Source organism: Oncorhynchus nerka, linkage group LG15 (assembly GCF_034236695.1).
Source record: "Oncorhynchus nerka isolate Pitt River linkage group LG15, Oner_Uvic_2.0, whole genome shotgun sequence".
Taxonomy (NCBI): domain Eukaryota; kingdom Metazoa; phylum Chordata; class Actinopteri; order Salmoniformes; family Salmonidae; genus Oncorhynchus; species Oncorhynchus nerka.
This window is the reverse complement of record NC_088410.1, coordinates 80,249,394-80,266,601: the sequence shown is the minus strand read 5'-3', so window position 1 is coordinate 80,266,601 and position 17,208 is coordinate 80,249,394. Positions and strand designations below refer to the sequence as shown.

At 44.4% G+C, this 17,208-nt stretch overlaps 1 protein-coding gene across 1 annotated transcript; it reads right to left on the bottom strand.

Annotated features, from left to right (window-relative positions):
• Positions 1-7,620: 7,620 nt before the first annotated feature.
• On the bottom strand, positions 7,621-17,208 carry LOC115143368 (ubiquitin carboxyl-terminal hydrolase CYLD-like). Its single transcript, XM_065001917.1, has 14 exons — positions 16,694-17,208; positions 15,807-16,306; positions 14,906-15,038; positions 14,054-14,298; positions 13,771-13,939; positions 10,884-11,016; positions 10,615-10,722; positions 10,261-10,340; positions 10,045-10,111; positions 9,697-9,829; positions 9,465-9,573; positions 9,163-9,281; positions 8,816-9,020; positions 7,621-8,229 (listed from the first exon to the last, which is right to left on the bottom strand). The coding sequence occupies exons 1-14, from the start codon at positions 16,740-16,742 to the stop codon at positions 8,042-8,044; spliced, it is 2,238 nt and encodes a 745-aa protein (XP_064857989.1). The 5' UTR covers positions 16,743-17,208; the 3' UTR covers positions 7,621-8,041.

The following is a 17,208-nucleotide window of genomic DNA, read 5'->3' as shown; positions in this document are numbered from 1 at the left end:
CGTAGTTTCTCCAAAACATGCATACATATATACGACTATATACGAGAAATTGTGTAATATAATTATTGTTAACCTAAAATATTGTCCTATTCAGTGGTGGAAAATGTACCCAAATGTCATACTTGAGTAAAAGTAAAGATACCTTAATAGAAAATTACTCAAGTAAGAGTGAAAGTCACCAGGTAAAACACTACTTGAGTAAAAGTTTTAAACAGTTTGGTTTAAAATATACTTAAGTATCAAAAGTAAATGTAATTGATAAAATATACTTAAGTATGAAAAGTAAAATTAGCAGACGTAATGTGTGTGTAGCATGAGTGTGGGTGTGTGCGTGAGTGAATGTGTGCTAAGGTGCGGAGAATAAGAGCAGGTTTTCAGTCCAGTTCAAGTGTTCAGCAGTCTGATGGTTTGTAGATTTGTTATCAGACCTCAAGCTCCGATACCGTCTGCCCGATGGTAAGAAATTGAACAGCTCGTGGCTGGGGTCCTTGATAATTCTGCGGGCCTCCCTCAGGCACCATTTCGAGTAGATGTCCTGGATGGGTGGGAGCACAGTCCCAGTGATGTACTGGGCGATCTTCATAACCCGCTGGAGGGCCTTGCGGTTGTGGACGGAGCAATTCCCGTACCAGGCCATGATGGAACCGGTCAGGACGCTCTCGATGGTCCAGCACTAGTATTTGGAGAGGACCCGGGGTAGCATAATCTTAAAATGAATTGTTTTACACAATATCTGTTTCAAGTCCAGGTGCCCAAGAAAGCGAAGGTAACCTGCCTAAATGAGCACTCAAGTCGGTAGCCATGAAGTGCTTTGAAAGGCTGGTCGTGGGTCACATCAACGCCATCATCCCGGAAACCCTAAACCCACTCCAATTCGCATAAACGCCCCAAAAGATCCACAGATGATGCAATCTCAATCGCACTCCACACTGCCCTTTCTCACCTGGACAAAAGGAATACCTATGTGAGAATGCTTTCATTGACTACAGCTCAGCGTTCAACACCATAGTGCCCACAAAGCTCATCACTAAGCTAAGGACCCTGGGACTAAACACCTCCCTCTTCCTGACTGGCCTACCCCAGGTGGTAAAGGTAGGCAACAAAACATCTGCCATGCTGTACTGTTCACCCACGACTGCGTGGCCAAGCACGACTCCAACACCATTAAGTTTGCTGACGACACAACGGTGGTAGGCTTGATCACCGACAACAACGAGACAGCCTATAGGGAGGAGGTCAGAGACCTGGTAGTGTGGTGCCAGGACAACAACCTCTCCCTCAACTTAAGCAAGACAAAGGAGATGATCGTGGACTACAGGAAAAGGAGGGCCGATCACGCCCCCATTCACATTGACGGGGCTGTAGTGGAGCAGGTTGAGAGTTTCAAGTTCCTTGGTGTCCACATCACCAACAAACTATCATGGTCCAAACACACCAAGAAAGTCGTGAAGAGGGCATGACAACGCCTTTTCCCCCTCAGGAGACTGAAAAGATTTGGCATTGGTCCCCAGATCCTCAAAATGTTATCCAGCTGCACCATCGAAAGCATCCAAACTAGTTGCATTACTGCCTGGTATGGCAACTGCTCGGCATCCGACCGTAAGGTGCTACAGAGGGTAGTGTGTACAGCCCAATACATCACTGGGGCCAAGCTTCCTGCCACCCAGGACCTATATACTAGGCAGTGTCAGAGGAAGGCCAAAGAAATGGTCAAGTCCTAGACTATTCTCTTTGCTTCTACATGGCAAGCGGTACCGGAGCACCAAGTCTAGGTCCAAAAGGCTCCTTAACAGCTTCTACCCCCAAGCCATAAGACTGCTGAACAATTAATCAAATGGCTACCTGGACTATTTACATTGATCCCCTTCCTTTGTTTTTACACTGCTGCTACTAGCTGTTTATTATCTATGCGTTGTCACTTTACCCCTACCTACATGTACCCTCGCACTTTGACTCGGTACCGGTACCCCCTGTATATAGCCTCGTTATTGTTATTTTATTGTGTTACTTTTTTTTTTTACTTTAATTTATTTAGTAAATATTTTCTTAACTCTATTTCTTGAACTGCATTGTTGGTTAAGGGCTTGTAAGTAAGCCTTTCACGGTAAGGTCTACAGCTGCTGTATATGGCGCATGTGACAAGTATTTGATTTGATTTAATTCAATCTTATCACAGCACACTGGCTGACCATGGTTTACCAACTCCCTGACCAAAATGGCTGACCTTTACTGTCATAAGACCTTTTATGTCCATTTAATATTCTAATTCCTAATTCTATGCAACATAGCAACAAACAGCACACACCTAAGGGCCATTTTGATCAGATAGAGGTTCCTTTGTGCATTAGAACTGAATAGATAAATAGCTGCAACATATCTTTCTTTAGCAGTGACAATTTGAAATGCAGAAGAAACTGTGTGGAGCCCATAGGAGATGGGATGGTGATTTTATAAATCAATTGATGCTGTCCTGGCCCTAGTGGAAATACTGCAGTCCACCACCAGTATCTGAGAGAATGTCCATAGGATGGAACTATCATGACCAGCCAGATCATCTGTGATACATGTCAGTATTCGATGTCCATCAATGTCTGAGGACACTCTAGTGCATTTAAAACACTTATTCAAAGTGCACAGTGGAGACCACTGACTTGGTATATCAATATTATAAGCCTATTTTTGGATTGAACATTTTACAGTGTGTTGATATAATGCTCTCTGCTGTCAATGAGGAATATTGCAGTAAGCCCAACTCCCTTGCATCCCACTTAGTTCTCTTCCAGGGCTCATAGTTTTTGGCTGGCAGATTTGAGGATGTCTGGCAAGATCAAGTTGAATGAATGTGGAATATTTGAGAGTATTACTCTATTTACACTGTAGTCAAGGTACTACTGCACAGGAATACATTGTGGAAATAAGAATTTTAGTGGTGCATGTACATTGTGTGGATCATACACACTTTTGCTGAGTCAGCAAACCATTCATAGTCAATGAATTATTCACATTTAGAACATTGGTGTTTCTACAATATTTCCCCTCAGTTCTCAGATTGACCAGTAGAGAAGTCTGACCCTCTCAGATCAGTGTGGCTAAATCTCATTATGAGGATTATCAACGTTGATGGAGGAACAACATGAGATAATACCAACAACTCCTCCCCTCAGTAGAGACCACATGCTTTAGTTCATGATATGCCAAATCTGTACCTTTCTTTGTAAAGTACACTATACAGTATATACAAAACTATGTGGACACACCTTCAAATTAGTGGATTTGCCTATTTCAGACACACCTGTTGCTGACAGGTGTATAAAATCGAGCACACAGCCATGCAATCTGCGTAGATGAGCATTGGCAGTAAAATGGCCTTACTGGAGAGCTCAGTGACTCAGTGAAGCACCATCATAGGATGCCACCTTTCCAACAAGTCAGATCGTCACCTTTCTGTCCTGCTAAAGCTACCCCAGTCAACTGTAAGTGCGGTTATTGTGAAGTGGAAACATCGAGGAGCAAGAACGGCTCAGCCGCGAAGTGGTAGGCCACACAAGCTCACAGAACAGGACTGCCGAGTGCTGAAGTACGCGGAGCGTTAAAATGGTTTGTCCTTGGTTGCAACACTCACTACTAAGTTCCAAACTGCCTCTGGAAGCAACGTCAGCACAAGAACTGTTTGTTCAGGAGTTTAATGAAATGGGTTTTCGTTGCCAAGCAGCAGCACACAAGCCTAAGATCCCCATGCGCAATGCCAGAGTCGGCTGGAGTGGTGTAAAGCTCGCCGCCATTAGACTCTGGAGAAGTGAATCACGCTTTACCATCTGGCAGTCCGATGGACGAATCTGGGTTTAGTGAATGCCAGGATTGTCATGGTTCTGACGAGCTGTGCAGTTACCTCCCGGCTACCCAGTCACCGTCTGTTACTACCCACAACCCTCCACAGTCAGCACCAGATTCAAGCCTTCGTGGACTCCGGGGCCGCAGATTACTTAATTGATCAAGATTCTGCCAGAGAATTACAAATCTCCTGCGTGAAATGTCCTATCCCTCTGCAGATTCAAGCCCTCGATGGACACCCCATTGGCTCAGGCCAGGTGGAATATCAGAACAAGCCCATTCTACTGCAGCTTGAGCTGAATCACTCAGAGACTCTTAGATTTATTTTGATCACTGCTCCCGAGAACCCCCTTATCCTAGGGTACCCCTGGCTAGCGCTACATAACCCACTATTCTCCTGGTTCACGGGACACTTACTAGACTGGGGCAAGGACTGCTATACTAAATGTCTAAGACCCCCACCAAGAGTTTGTCGTGTCCTCCTGCATCCATTGGAGACCGCTCTTCCTCCCGAATACTTTGACCTCCGGGAGGCTTTCAGTAAGAGGCAAGCGGCCACCCTCCCCCCTCATCGTCCATACGACTGTGCTATAGAACTCCTACCCGGCTCCACACTTCCCCGGGGCCGTCTGTACTCCCTCTCAAGCCCTGAAGCAGTGGTCATGGACAATTACATCCAGGAGTCGCTGGAGGCAGGATTCATTCGCTCCTCTACATCCCCAGCTGGTGCAGGCTTCTTCTTCATGGGTAAGAAGGATGGAGGCCTGCGTCCGTGCATCGATTACAGAGGGCTGAACCAGATTATGATCAAGTATCATTACCCCCTACCCCTGATATCCGCTGCCTTGGAGTTGGCCCAAGGCGCCCAATTCTTCACCAAACTGGATCTCCGCAACGCTTACAATCTGGTGAGAATCAGGGTAGGAGGTGAGTGGAAAACTGACTTTAACACCTAGTGTTTATCACTGGGCTACCTCCATCTCAAGGGCTTACAACTATCCTGATGGTCGTCGATCGATTCTCCAAGGCAGCCCATTTCATAGTCTTACCAAAGTTGCCTTCAGCGAAGGAGACAGCTGATCAAATGATTACCCATGTCTTCCGACTACACAGGCTTTCCCAGGACATTGTCTCAGATCGGGGGCCCCAGTTCGTTGCACGGTATTGGAAGGCCTTCTACTCTCTGTTGGGGGCATCGATGAGTTTCTCCTCGGGGTTCCACCCACAGTCGAATGGGCAAACTGAGCGTCTCCACTCAGGCTAGCAACTGGAGCAGGTTCTTCGTCTGGGCGCAGTATGCTCATAATACACTGCCAAACTCGTCCACTGGACTGTCACCGTTCGAGTGTCAGTTTGGGTTCGCCCCCTCCCTGTTTCCTGAACAAGAGGCCGAAGTGAGGGTGCCATCGGCTGAGGCGTTCATTCAACGATGTTGTCGCACCTGGATCAGAGCGCGATCCTCTTTGCTCCGCTCCTCTGCCCGACATCAACATCAGGCAAGCCATCACTAAAGACCTCTTTGGGTCCTCCGACCGGGTCAATGGGTGTGAATGTCCACCCGTGATCTTCCCTTAAAGGTGGAATCACGGAAACTCGCTCCTCGCTACATTCCTCGCTACATAGGACCCTTCAAGATCCTGAGTCGCATCAACCCGGTTACCTAACGTCTCCAGCTTCCCAGGTCCATGAGGGTCTGTCCGTCCTTCCATATCTCCTGTCTCAAGCTGGTAAGTACCAGTCCTTTCTCTCCCCCCACACCTGCTCCTCTGCTACACTGTCTGGCACCTGTTGGAGGCTCGCAAGGTCCAAGGGAACCTGCAGTACCTGGTGGACTGGGAAACCTATGATCCTAAGGAGCGGTATGGGTCCCGGCCTGGGACATCCTGCATCGGGGTCTGGTAAGAGTCTTCAACAGACTACGTGGTGGTTGTCAGGACTCCGCGGCTGGAGCCTGGAGCCGCTCCTAGGGTGGGGTACTGTCATGGTTCCTCTGGGCACCAGAGGGCGGCAGAGACTTTCTTTGTTACTTAGATGTTGCTTATAATTTCATTATGTTTTCTGTCCTTGTTTGCAGAAGCTTGATTTTGGTTGCCCTGTGTGTCGCCTGAGTAAGTTATCTAGTAGTAGTGTTTTTTTGTTTTTTCAGTATTACTGTGATCATTCTGTTACCTTATTTTTTGTAAAGTATTTACATTTATCCTAAACCACTGATTCCTCATCTGGTCCATTCTCTGCACCTGGATCCAACTCCACCACGTCACAAGGACAACGCTACCTGCCCCATTGCATAGTGCCACCTGTCAAGTTTGGCGGAGGAGGAATAATAGTCTGGGGCTGTTTTTCATGATTCTGTGCTTCCAACTTTGCGGCAACAATTTGGGGAAGGCCCTTTACTGTGTCAGCATGACAATGCCCCTGTGCACAAAGCGAGGTCTATACAGAAATGGTTTGTTGAGATCGGTGTGGAAGAACTTGACTGGCCTGCACAGAGCCCTGACCTCAAACCCATCAAACACCTTTGGGATGAATTGGAATGAGTCAGGCCTAATCGCCCAACATCAGTGCCCGGCCTCACTAATGCTCTTGTGGCTGAATGGAAGCAAGTCCTCGCAGCAATTTTCCAACGTCTACTGGAAAGCCTTTCCAGAAGAGTGGAGGCTGTTAAAGCAGCAGAGGGGGAGACCAACTCCATATTAATGCCCATAATTTTGGAATGAGATGGGGTTTTATTTAAAGGACAATCACTTCCCATACCATAACTACTTTTTCCACTGTGTGAGACATTGAATCCACAAGACATTGAATCCAAATCCACAATAGGGCTTCTCATCCCTTTTAACTTCCCTGGCCTCATCAACAGTTGTACTCAGGCCAGAATTCAGGCATAACCAGCTACCCAGCAGCTTTATCAACAGCCCTGCCTACCTCTTGGCAAACCCAAGCTCTTTCAAATATGACCTGAGAATAAAATCTATCTATTTTAAAGAATTCAACATAGAGTAAACCTTGACATAGAATCAAATGTTATTTGTCACATGCAGATTGTCCAGGTAGCTATTTGGTTATTAACTATTTAGTAGCATTATGACTTGGGGGTAGAAGCTGTTCAGGGTCCTGTTGGTGCATTGGTACCGCTGGCTGTGCAGTAGCAGAGACAATAGTCTCTGTCTTCGGAGTCTTTGACCGTTTTTAAGGCCTTCCTTTGACACCGCCTGGTAAAGAGGTCCTGGATGGCAGGGAGCTCGGTCCCAGTGATTTTATTTGGCCCCAAGTTCTGATTTAATTTATTTTCATAAAAAGGTTTTTCGTTGTTGGACATAAGACTGTACAATTACCAGGAAATCAGATCAAAGTGATTTTAAGTTAAGAAATCTGTTCCCAAGTTTTCCCACGCATAAATAGAGCAATAATGTGATTGTATCCCAATGTAATCAATGTTTTTGACAAATATTATATCTGTTTGGGCTTCTTCAGTCAATTTGCAGGTTACTAATTATTTGTAATTGTTTCAGCCCCCAAACATCCACTCAATAAAAATCAGTCTGTGGCTTAATGTAATTGGGGACCCCTGATCTACAGCATGTCTCTATCTCCCTTCCATACCCAAAATATGTTTTTTTAAGAACTGGGGGATTTCTGGGCATAATTCAATCTTAACCGAAGCACAATTGAAATAGTTTAAATGCACATTTTTATCATTTTAAGCAGACTATTACAACCAAATTAACCTGGGAATGGATAACTTAGCCCTTTTCATTCAACATTTTCAGTCAATAAAACACAAGGTACTACAGTATATATTATTTCATTCCTTCAACATAAAAAAGCAGGAAAACACTGACATTCAACAGAATTCCACAAGCAGTCATAGATCCACTTAAATTCCATAAATCTACAGTATACATAGAAATGTGCAACAATAAAACATTACCAATAGTTCAATTGCCCTTCCTAACCCCAATTTCATCAATCAACCTTTATTGAAACAAAGGTCAATTACATTGACAAAGGAAAACATTTGAGAAGACCTTGGTGATTATTTCAGTTATCATAAAAGCATCCCTTTAAAGTTTAAGTTCTTCAACTAATCATCAGTGTTTTGTTTTTGTGAAAACGAACTGATGTCATGGCGATGCTGAAACCAAGGTTATTTTAGCACTGTTGTGAGAACACTGTGTTCTCTTCAGTACACTTCAGCCTTGTGCTGGCTTTATCTGTAGAGGGCCATGGATGCGCTCTGGTACAAACACATGTAGGAGTCACACAGCAGCCTGCGGACAGGCTCTCCAGCCTGGGAGGGGTCAGCCCACACTAGCTCCTCCTCTGACTGAGACAGGAAGTCACCCACCTCAGGACAAGCCCTGATCTCTGGAATGTTGTAGCCACTGTGGTCATCACCTGTAGAGGGGGCAGATGATTATTTATCAGAGTGGAAGATAGATAAGACTAGACATATGTCATGGTGCAGTGTTTTCTCAACATCAAGTCAGGAGGTTCAGAGACAAACGCATGTTATTGGATAACTAGTGAACAGGAAAGACAAATAACATCACAAAGCATGGAACAGTCTGCAATTGTACATTCGTGATTATTTGTTCAGCACCTCGGGAGAAATGAAAATAGTAGTATGTTCTTCCTTTTAGATTGTTTTACCAACCCGATGCCATTAACACACATCCACTGAATAGATTTTTCAAATAAACAGTGCTTCAACAGACTTGTGATGGTAATAGACTAAATTCTTATTTATAAAATAATTGTGTTCTTTGAGGTCAATCTCACCACATCTGTCCGCCATGCTGCACCTCGGGAGAAATGAAAATAGTAGTATGTTCTTCCTTTTAGATTGTTTTACCAACCCGATGCCATTAACACACATCCACTGAATAGATTTTTCAAATAAACAGTGCTTCAACAGACTTGTGATGGTAATAGACTAAATTCTTATTTATAAAATAATTGTGTTCTTTGAGGTCAATCTCACCACATCTGTCCGCCATGCTGTCGAAGAAGAGCCAGGAGCGAGGGCCAGGCCCATACTTCACAAAAGACACATAGTGGCTGGTGTGGATGCAGAGCACAGCGAACAACTGCATCATGTGCCTGGGTAAAGGGGCATCTGCCGGAACCTCCGCTGGCACTGCCAGGGCTCTAGGGCAGTGGCCCTTCCGAGACGGATGAGTGTGCACCTGTCACAAAGGGAGAAGTGGAGATGGAGGAGGGGAAGAGGGAAAGTAGAGGGAGATTCAGTAAGATAAAGAAAAATAAATCAATACACTTGCAAGTAGAAAAGATGTAAATCAAACAGTAATGCTGCTTAACGGTGTCTACCTGTGTCTTGCAAGTAGTGCAGTACTGTTTGACTCTTCCTGGCTGGAGCTTGCGGTCCTGTAGGCACTGAGGGCACTCATACTCTGCCAAACGCCCACAGAGGAAGCACTCTCGGGGGGCTGATGGGAGAAAGAAGGTGGGAAGCTGTCACTCAACCTGAAGACAGTTTACTATGGCAAGCTATGCTTAGGGATTTACTGTATGGCCTTTAATTCATAGTTACATGCGTGGCAGACGTGTGACCAGCGTTTTGCAAAAACACTCTGTCAGTCTTCATTACATTGACTGATGGTGTAACTCACAGTTGTACAGAAGATCTGTGATGTCAAGCTCTGTTGAAGGGATGATGTGGGGGAACATCTTGTACTTTTTCCCAAACCTTGGCATCTGGACCATGAGACAGGATGGGATCTGAGGGATATATTAGAAACATTAAACATTAGAGCAATGGGATTGCCTTCCAAAAAGAACGTGGGCGGCTTACAAGGCCTCGTAAACATAACTCCTTAGACAACCTTGCACAGTATCACCAACCTCCTCAAACTTGAGGCCACAAGACAGGAAGGAGGTATCCAGCAGCTGCTGAACCGTGGGAGTCTGTGTCACCTGCTCCTTATCCAGAATAATCTGGAATGTGTAGGCATCCTGAGATGTGTTGTTATTCGATCTGAGACCCAGAGAACAATCAAGCTAAGCTACTCAATCATGGCAGAGTGACCAAACAGAAACTCAGAGAAAAGTCCAGACAATTAGAATGGAGATGAGCAGAGTGAGGAGGGGAAGCAAGGAGCAATAAGTAGCCTACAGCATAACCTGCAAGAAAGAGAAAGATATGGGTCAGGAGGTCAAATAGAGCAGCAGAGAAAGGTGACTGGTTCAAACCTGAGTTTAAGCAATGGCTCTATGCACAGCACCCGCTGTATAAGGATTGTGATGAACTCTTCAGGGTCTGCAGGGAGGCAGGATAACACCATTTAAGAGAAATCAGAGACACTGCAGCCACTCAAAATTGAAAATTTAGACATAATTTCCCTTAGCTGGTATCACATTTATGTTAAGAGACCCATAGAAACAACACTATGAGAAGTGTGTGAGTACCTTTCTCTTCTGTTACAAAGGTGTCACAGCCGAGTTGTTTGCGGAAGTTCATTACGCTCTCAGCAGGCACAAAACCTTGTCTGTGGATTACACCCACTGATGTCACTCTCAGTGGCCACACAGAAATACACACAACACACAGAAATGCACATTCATATAAAGTGCCTATACTGGGCCTGAACATACACTACCAATGTGCCAAAGTAATACCAGACATGCATTGAGAGAAGGCGTTTTCTTTCTCAGTCTGGGTAGATTACAATGTCATAACGCCCTTATTTTGAAGAGCAGTTGATAATACAGGCACGCCTGAGGGTCAAGAGGATCTAGGAAAAAAGTACAGAATGTTTATACCGGCGCAAACAGTTAACGATGTCTCTCCTCAGAGAGCGAGATATGCTCTGTTCTGTGTCAGCTGGTTTGTGGCAAACACTGTCCAGGGTCATGGATGAGCTGAACAGACTGTGGAAAGATGTATTACCTTTGTTAGCTTGGCAGTGGTCCTGGCACAGCATTAAGTCATTCTTACAAGAAACTGGGCTTAACAAAAAATGATGCCCAACAGTGTAAAATTGTCATACAACTATGAGTTAGGAACAATGAGCAACAGGAAGTAAGTTTACCTGAAGAGAGTGGCATCGAGGTAGCAGGAGTTGTAGTGCCCCTGGATCCCCTTCATCTTGCCCACGAGCAAAGACAAGGCTTCCGACTCAGGGATAGGAGGGACATTCTCATCGGTTTCCTCCAATGGAGTAACTGATGAAAACCAAACAAAAACATGAAGTACCACTTAGATAATAGAAATCCAACTGATGAATGCTTTATATCTGCTGTTGGTGGGTGTTTGGTTCATTGTGTGTATGGTTTATGGCTACCCGGGCTATTTGCATTGTGTGCTCCCCCCAACCCCTCTTTATAATTTTTTTACCCCCAATTTCATGGTATCCAATTGTTAGTAGTTACTGTCTTGTCTCATCGCTACAACTCCCGTATGGACTCGGGAGAGGCGAAGGTCGAGAGCCATGCGTCCTCCGAAACACAACCCAACCAAGCCGCAATTCTTCTTAACACAGCGCGCATCCAACCCGGAAGCCAGCCGCACCAATGTGTCGGAGGAAACATGGCTCTCGGAGGAATGTGTCGGAGGAAACACCGTGCGCGATGAGACAAGGCTATCCCTACCGGCCAAACCCTCCCTAACCCGGACGACGCTGGGCCAATTGTGCGCCGCCCCATGGGCCTCCCAGTCGCGGCCGGCTGCAACAGGGCTCGAATGCAGTGCCTTAGACCACTGCGCCACCTGGGAGGCCCCTCCAACCACTCTTTTTACACTGCTGCTACTCTCCGTTTATCATATGCATATTCACTTTAATTATACATTCATGTACATACTACCGTAATTGGGCAGACCAACCAGTGCTCCCATACAGTGGCTAACCGGGCTGTCTGCATTGTGTCCCACCCACCACCCGCCAACCCCTCTTTTACGCTACTGCTACTCTCTGGTCATCATATATGCATAGTCACTTTAACCATATCTACATGTACAGTGGGGCAAAAAAGTATTTAGTCAGCCACCAATTGTGCAAGTTCTCCTACTTAAAAAGATGAGAGGCCTGTAATTTTCATCATAGGTACACTTCAACTATGACAGACAAAATGAGAAAAAAAATGTAGGATTTTGTAGGCCATTGTAGGATTTTTAATGAATTTAATTAATTTATTTGCAAATTATGGTGGAAAATAAGTATTAGGTCAATAACAAAAGTTTCTCAATACTTGGTTATATACCCTTTGTTGGCAATGACAGAGGTCAAACGTTTTCTGTAAGTCTTCACAAGGTTCACACACTGTTGCTGGTATTTTGGCCCATTCCTCCATGCAGATCTCCTCTAGAGCAGTGATGTTTTGGGGCTGTTGCTGGGCAACACGGACTTTCAACTCCCTCCAAAGATTTTCTATGGGATTGAGATCTGGAGACTGGCTAGGCCACTCCAGGACCTTGAAATGTTTCTTACGAAGCCACTCCTTCGTTGCCCGGGCGGTGCGTTTGGGATCATTGTCATGCTGAAAGACCCAGCCACGTTTCATCTTCAATGCCCTTGCTGATGGAAGGAGGTTTTCACTCAAAAATCTCACGATACATGGCCCCATTCATTCTTTCCTTTACACGGATGAGTTGTCCTGGTCCCTTTGCAGAAAAACAGCCCCAAAGCATGATGTTTCCACCTCCATGCTTCACAGTAGGTATGATGTTCTTTTGATGCAACTCAGCTTTCTTTGTCCTCCAAACACGACGAGTTGAGTTTTTACCAAAAAGTTATATTTTTGTTTCATCTGACCATATGACATTCTCCCAATCTTCTTCTGGATCATCCAAATGCTCTCTAGCAATCTTCAGATGGGCCTGGACATGTACTAGCTTAAGCAGGGGGACACATCTGGCACTGCAGGATTTGAGTCCCTGGCGGCGTAGTGTGTTACTGATGTTAGACTTTGTTACTTTGGTCCCAGCTCTCTGCAGGTCATTCCCTAGGTCCCTCCGTGAGGTTCTGGGATTTTTGCTCACCGTTCTTGTTATCAGTTTGACCCCATGGGGTGAGATCTTGCGTGGAGCCCCAGATCGAGGGAGATTATCAGTGGTCTTGTATGTCTTCCATTTCCTAATAATTGCTCCCATAGTTGATTTCTTCAAACCAAGCTGCTTACCTATTGCAGATTCAGTCTTCCCAGCCTGGTGCAGGTCTACAATTTTGTTTCTGGTGTCCTTTGACAGTTATTTGGTCTTGGCCATAGTGGAGTTTGAAGTGTGACTGTTTGAGGATGTGGACAGGTGTCTTTTATACTGATAACAAGATCAAACAACTGCCATTAATACAGGTAACGAGTGGAGGACAGAGGAGCCTCTTAAAGAAGAAGTTACAGGTCTGTGAGAGCCAGAAATCTTGCTTGTTTGTAGGTGACCAAATACTTATTTTCCACCATAATTTGCAAATAAATTCATTAAAAATCCTACAATGTGATTTTCCTGATTTTATTTCCTCATTTTGTCTGTCATAGTTGAAGTGTACTTATGATGAAAATTACAGGCCTCTCTCATCTTTTTAAGTGGGAGAACTTGCACAATTGGTGGCTGACTAAATACTTTTTTGCCCCACTGTACATACTACCTCAACCAGCCTGACTAACCGGTGTCTGTATGTAGCCTCGCTACTTTAATAGCCTCGCTACTGTATATAGCCTGTCTTTTTACTGTTGTTTTATTCCTTTACCTACCGATTGTTCACCTAATACCTTTTTTACACTATTGGTTAGAGCCTGTAAGTAAGCATTTCACTGTAAGGTCTACACCTGTTGTATTCAGCGCACGTGACAAATAAACTTTGATTTGAGGTGTGGGCTGCAAACCAATGCTTATAAGGCTATTATTACAATGGCACAACCTGAGATTATCGACACTGTTTCTGCATGTGTTAGTGTTAGGAAGGACCTATACAAGTAGTGTCTAACCTGGGAGGATATTTGTGGCTTTGAAGGTCTCCTTTCCAGAGCAGAGACATAGGAACCTTCCATCTGGACTGCACTTTGTTAGGGGCAAAAATAGGGCCCTGCCCCCTTTACAAGTGAAATACCGCTGGCCTCCATACGTCCCATCTGAGCAATTATTCACCTCATAATCCTGATGGCAAAAGAGTTGCTGAGGAATCAAATCTGATTGAGATATTGAAATCTCAGAAAGGAGAATAATAGGTAAGCTCAATAACATTGCTTAAACAGTTCACATTACACTCACCAGCTCAATTCCTGCCCAGTCAGTTTTATTTTCTGAAAGGACTCCCATCCACTGGATTACCCCATATACAGTGATCCCAGTGTTGGACGTTACCTCCACCAGGGATCCCACATCAAAAGTGTGGTGTGACAGGCTTTCGGGTGGGGTGACACTCTGGTCTACGTGGTTTATATCTCTCACTTGTCGTCCACAAGATCCCATATTAGGCATGGAGTTGATACGTGACCCCGCTTTTCTGTTAAGACCTGGGGGAGAAGAAGTTGAAGAGGGATAAGAATGACGGATCACATGGTTTCTGTCCTTGTCACAAGACCCATGTCATGAGACAGACATGTTTACCACAGATCAATCTCCATAAGAGGTATGTAGAGAGCTCAGAGCATGTGATGATCTCTGCTGCTACATTCCAGAGCACCTGGGCCAGTTTTACCAGTTCTGTACAAGGAACCGCACTTTGCCCACTGTCTAGCCACAGGTGCTGCTCATTGCCGTCCAATAACGTGTAGCACTTATATTTGAGCATTTCTTTCTGATAAGGGGGAGGCGGGTGGAGGGGTATTTTGCTTGCAGGTACCCCAATGCGCAGCAAGTCCTAAAATGATGATAACCGTTCAAAGAATTATGTCTGTGCAAAGCACGTTTGAAATGAGAGCCCAAAGCCACTGGGTTCTGAAAGCTGATATTCTTTCCTTACAAGAAAACAAGTAAAGTATGTAATGGGTTTAAAGACTAGAAAATCCAGGTAAATGTGTCATATTTTGTAAATAAATGCACGTAGGCCTATGAGCTTGCTTACTGATCAATGACAATGCATGGGGATTGAACACCAGCAAGTAAACATGCACTACTGACCCTCTGAATGACTGTCTTTCCAGCTAGGGCCAAGGCCTACAGAGTACGCTGGGACAACCTGGACAATGTCTGCTGCACTGAACAGGGGAAGAGGGGCGGGCTTCTTAGATGACACTGTTTGATTAGAGTCTTGCTGAAATGGAAAGGAAAAAATAGATCAAGTAAACACAATCCCTATACAGTAGCAATGCTGAGAATTGTTACTGGTAAGCCAGAAATACAACAAAATGCATTCGAACAACTGCAAATTCCTCAGTGTTATTAAGTTTCAGATGTTACGTAAAAGTTTTGAACTGTAACTAATCCGATAACATTATGGATCTTCCCCTGATGCCTTGTTTACACCTACAGTGTCATTGTGCAAAAATGGTACACAGCGTCATCTGGATATGTGTGTAACAAAAGTAAAACAGTAAAACAACCTTCTGCTACCATTTCTGTCAAGCTGTCTATGCATACAGTTTGACGCATATGTTTGATAAATCCAAATATGCACCATACAGAATGCACTGTAACTGCCTCTGCAACGCAATGCTGCAAGGCAAATGCAGTGTTCCATTGGAAACTAATGTACTTCTGGTGTACCAAAATGCAATGACGCTGTCGGTGTGATCGCAGCGTGAGAGACATTCTTGTCTCCTGCTGTCACTTCCTGAAACTCATGTAAATCAATGAGAGGTTCAGGTGTACTTGACATGTACAGTTTACAGTGTCTGTCATACTGTGTAATCATTAGGCTACATTTTTCAATTATCGATGAGAGGATCAAAGACAGTAGAAATTCCTGATGATTTGCTTATACATTGGGAAAAATGCTCAAAGTTATTCAACTTTCTCTATGGCAGTGTCTATGCTGATATGGACATACCAGATACCAGATTTATATAAGTTGCATACTCACCACAAACTCAACCTCAAAGCCCAGCATCAGCAGGTCTCCTTGGTTCTCCTTCTTACCGATCAGCATTAGGTTCTTAACCAGCCCTGGTTGGTGACCCTTCTTGTGCTTAACTACCACCAGGTCATCCTGAGACAGCACACAGATAGCCAAAAAAAGCTGGGGGTTACACAGGAGCTCCAGGCGTTTGCTGGAGGGGGACACGAAGAGCAGCAGCTGGGCCTGGTGACAGGTGAGGGGGTATGTGTCCTCCATCTTCACCATGCCCCCACTCTTAGGGATACCCCCACTGCTGCCACCTCCGTACAACAGTCCCATCAGCTCTCCCTTCTGCATCTCTGCCTCCACACGGCCGATACATCCTCTTGCAAAACCTTTTCTCGCCTTCCCCCGTGTCACTATGAAGAACTTGTCCTTCCCTTCTCTTTTTGAATCCATCCCTCTTCTAAAGTGCAATATTCCTGCTGACAAGCAATACAGACGTTGTGTGACTAGAAGCCACCCTGTCAGGGAAAGAAGTAAAGAAAGTATTATTGTATCCTTCTGATAGTGAATGTGAATTCACAGCCATTCCATTGTGCTGTCACACTCAAAGCATGGCTTTAAAGACTCTAATTTACAAAGAAGTGACAGATAGGTAGAATCAATGAATGCAAAAGGACTTCCTTTATACATTATTTGGGTATACAGTTTTTGAAATCAATTCAGTTTAGGATATTTTTTCACTGTCGTGACCTTTGGCAGTTTTTAACGATAATTTAACATCAATCTCTGTGGTAACACTATAAGGGTTTTAAAACATTGTTTCAACAAAATAAGATACATGGCAACAATGTATCTCTAGTAATTACCCTTTATTACTAGAATGTAATTGAGTCAATCTTACTGACCGTTTTTCCAAGTATTTGAAGAGCAGTTACTCCGAAGTTCTACACACATTCGATTGCAAGGTAAACTAAATCCTCGCTACCGTAGCTCGGGTATAAGGAAGTCATTCAGCCCAGTTAACTGATACTGTAGCTCTGTGACCGAACACGCCCGTTTTATACTTTATACGGTTCTCTATCTGACAGAGACAATTCAGCATGAAAATCGTGATTTTTCTTCAAGATAATATTGCGTCAGAGAATTCACAAATTATCATTAGGATTTGGGTGACGTTATATCTAACGTTAGCTACATGATAGTAGTTATTTACTAAGCAAGTAACTGTTACTTATTGTATCAGTCACAGAAAATTGCAGGTTGTCAATCACAGTGTCACAAATAATTGAACAGTATCAAGACAGAGTAGCCTACTCGGGTATTTAAACTTCAATGTGGGGTAATGTTAACCTTATCACTCTTATTATCTACAATATAATATCCCCCTCCCCATGAGTGACAGAGGGAATATCAGCTATGC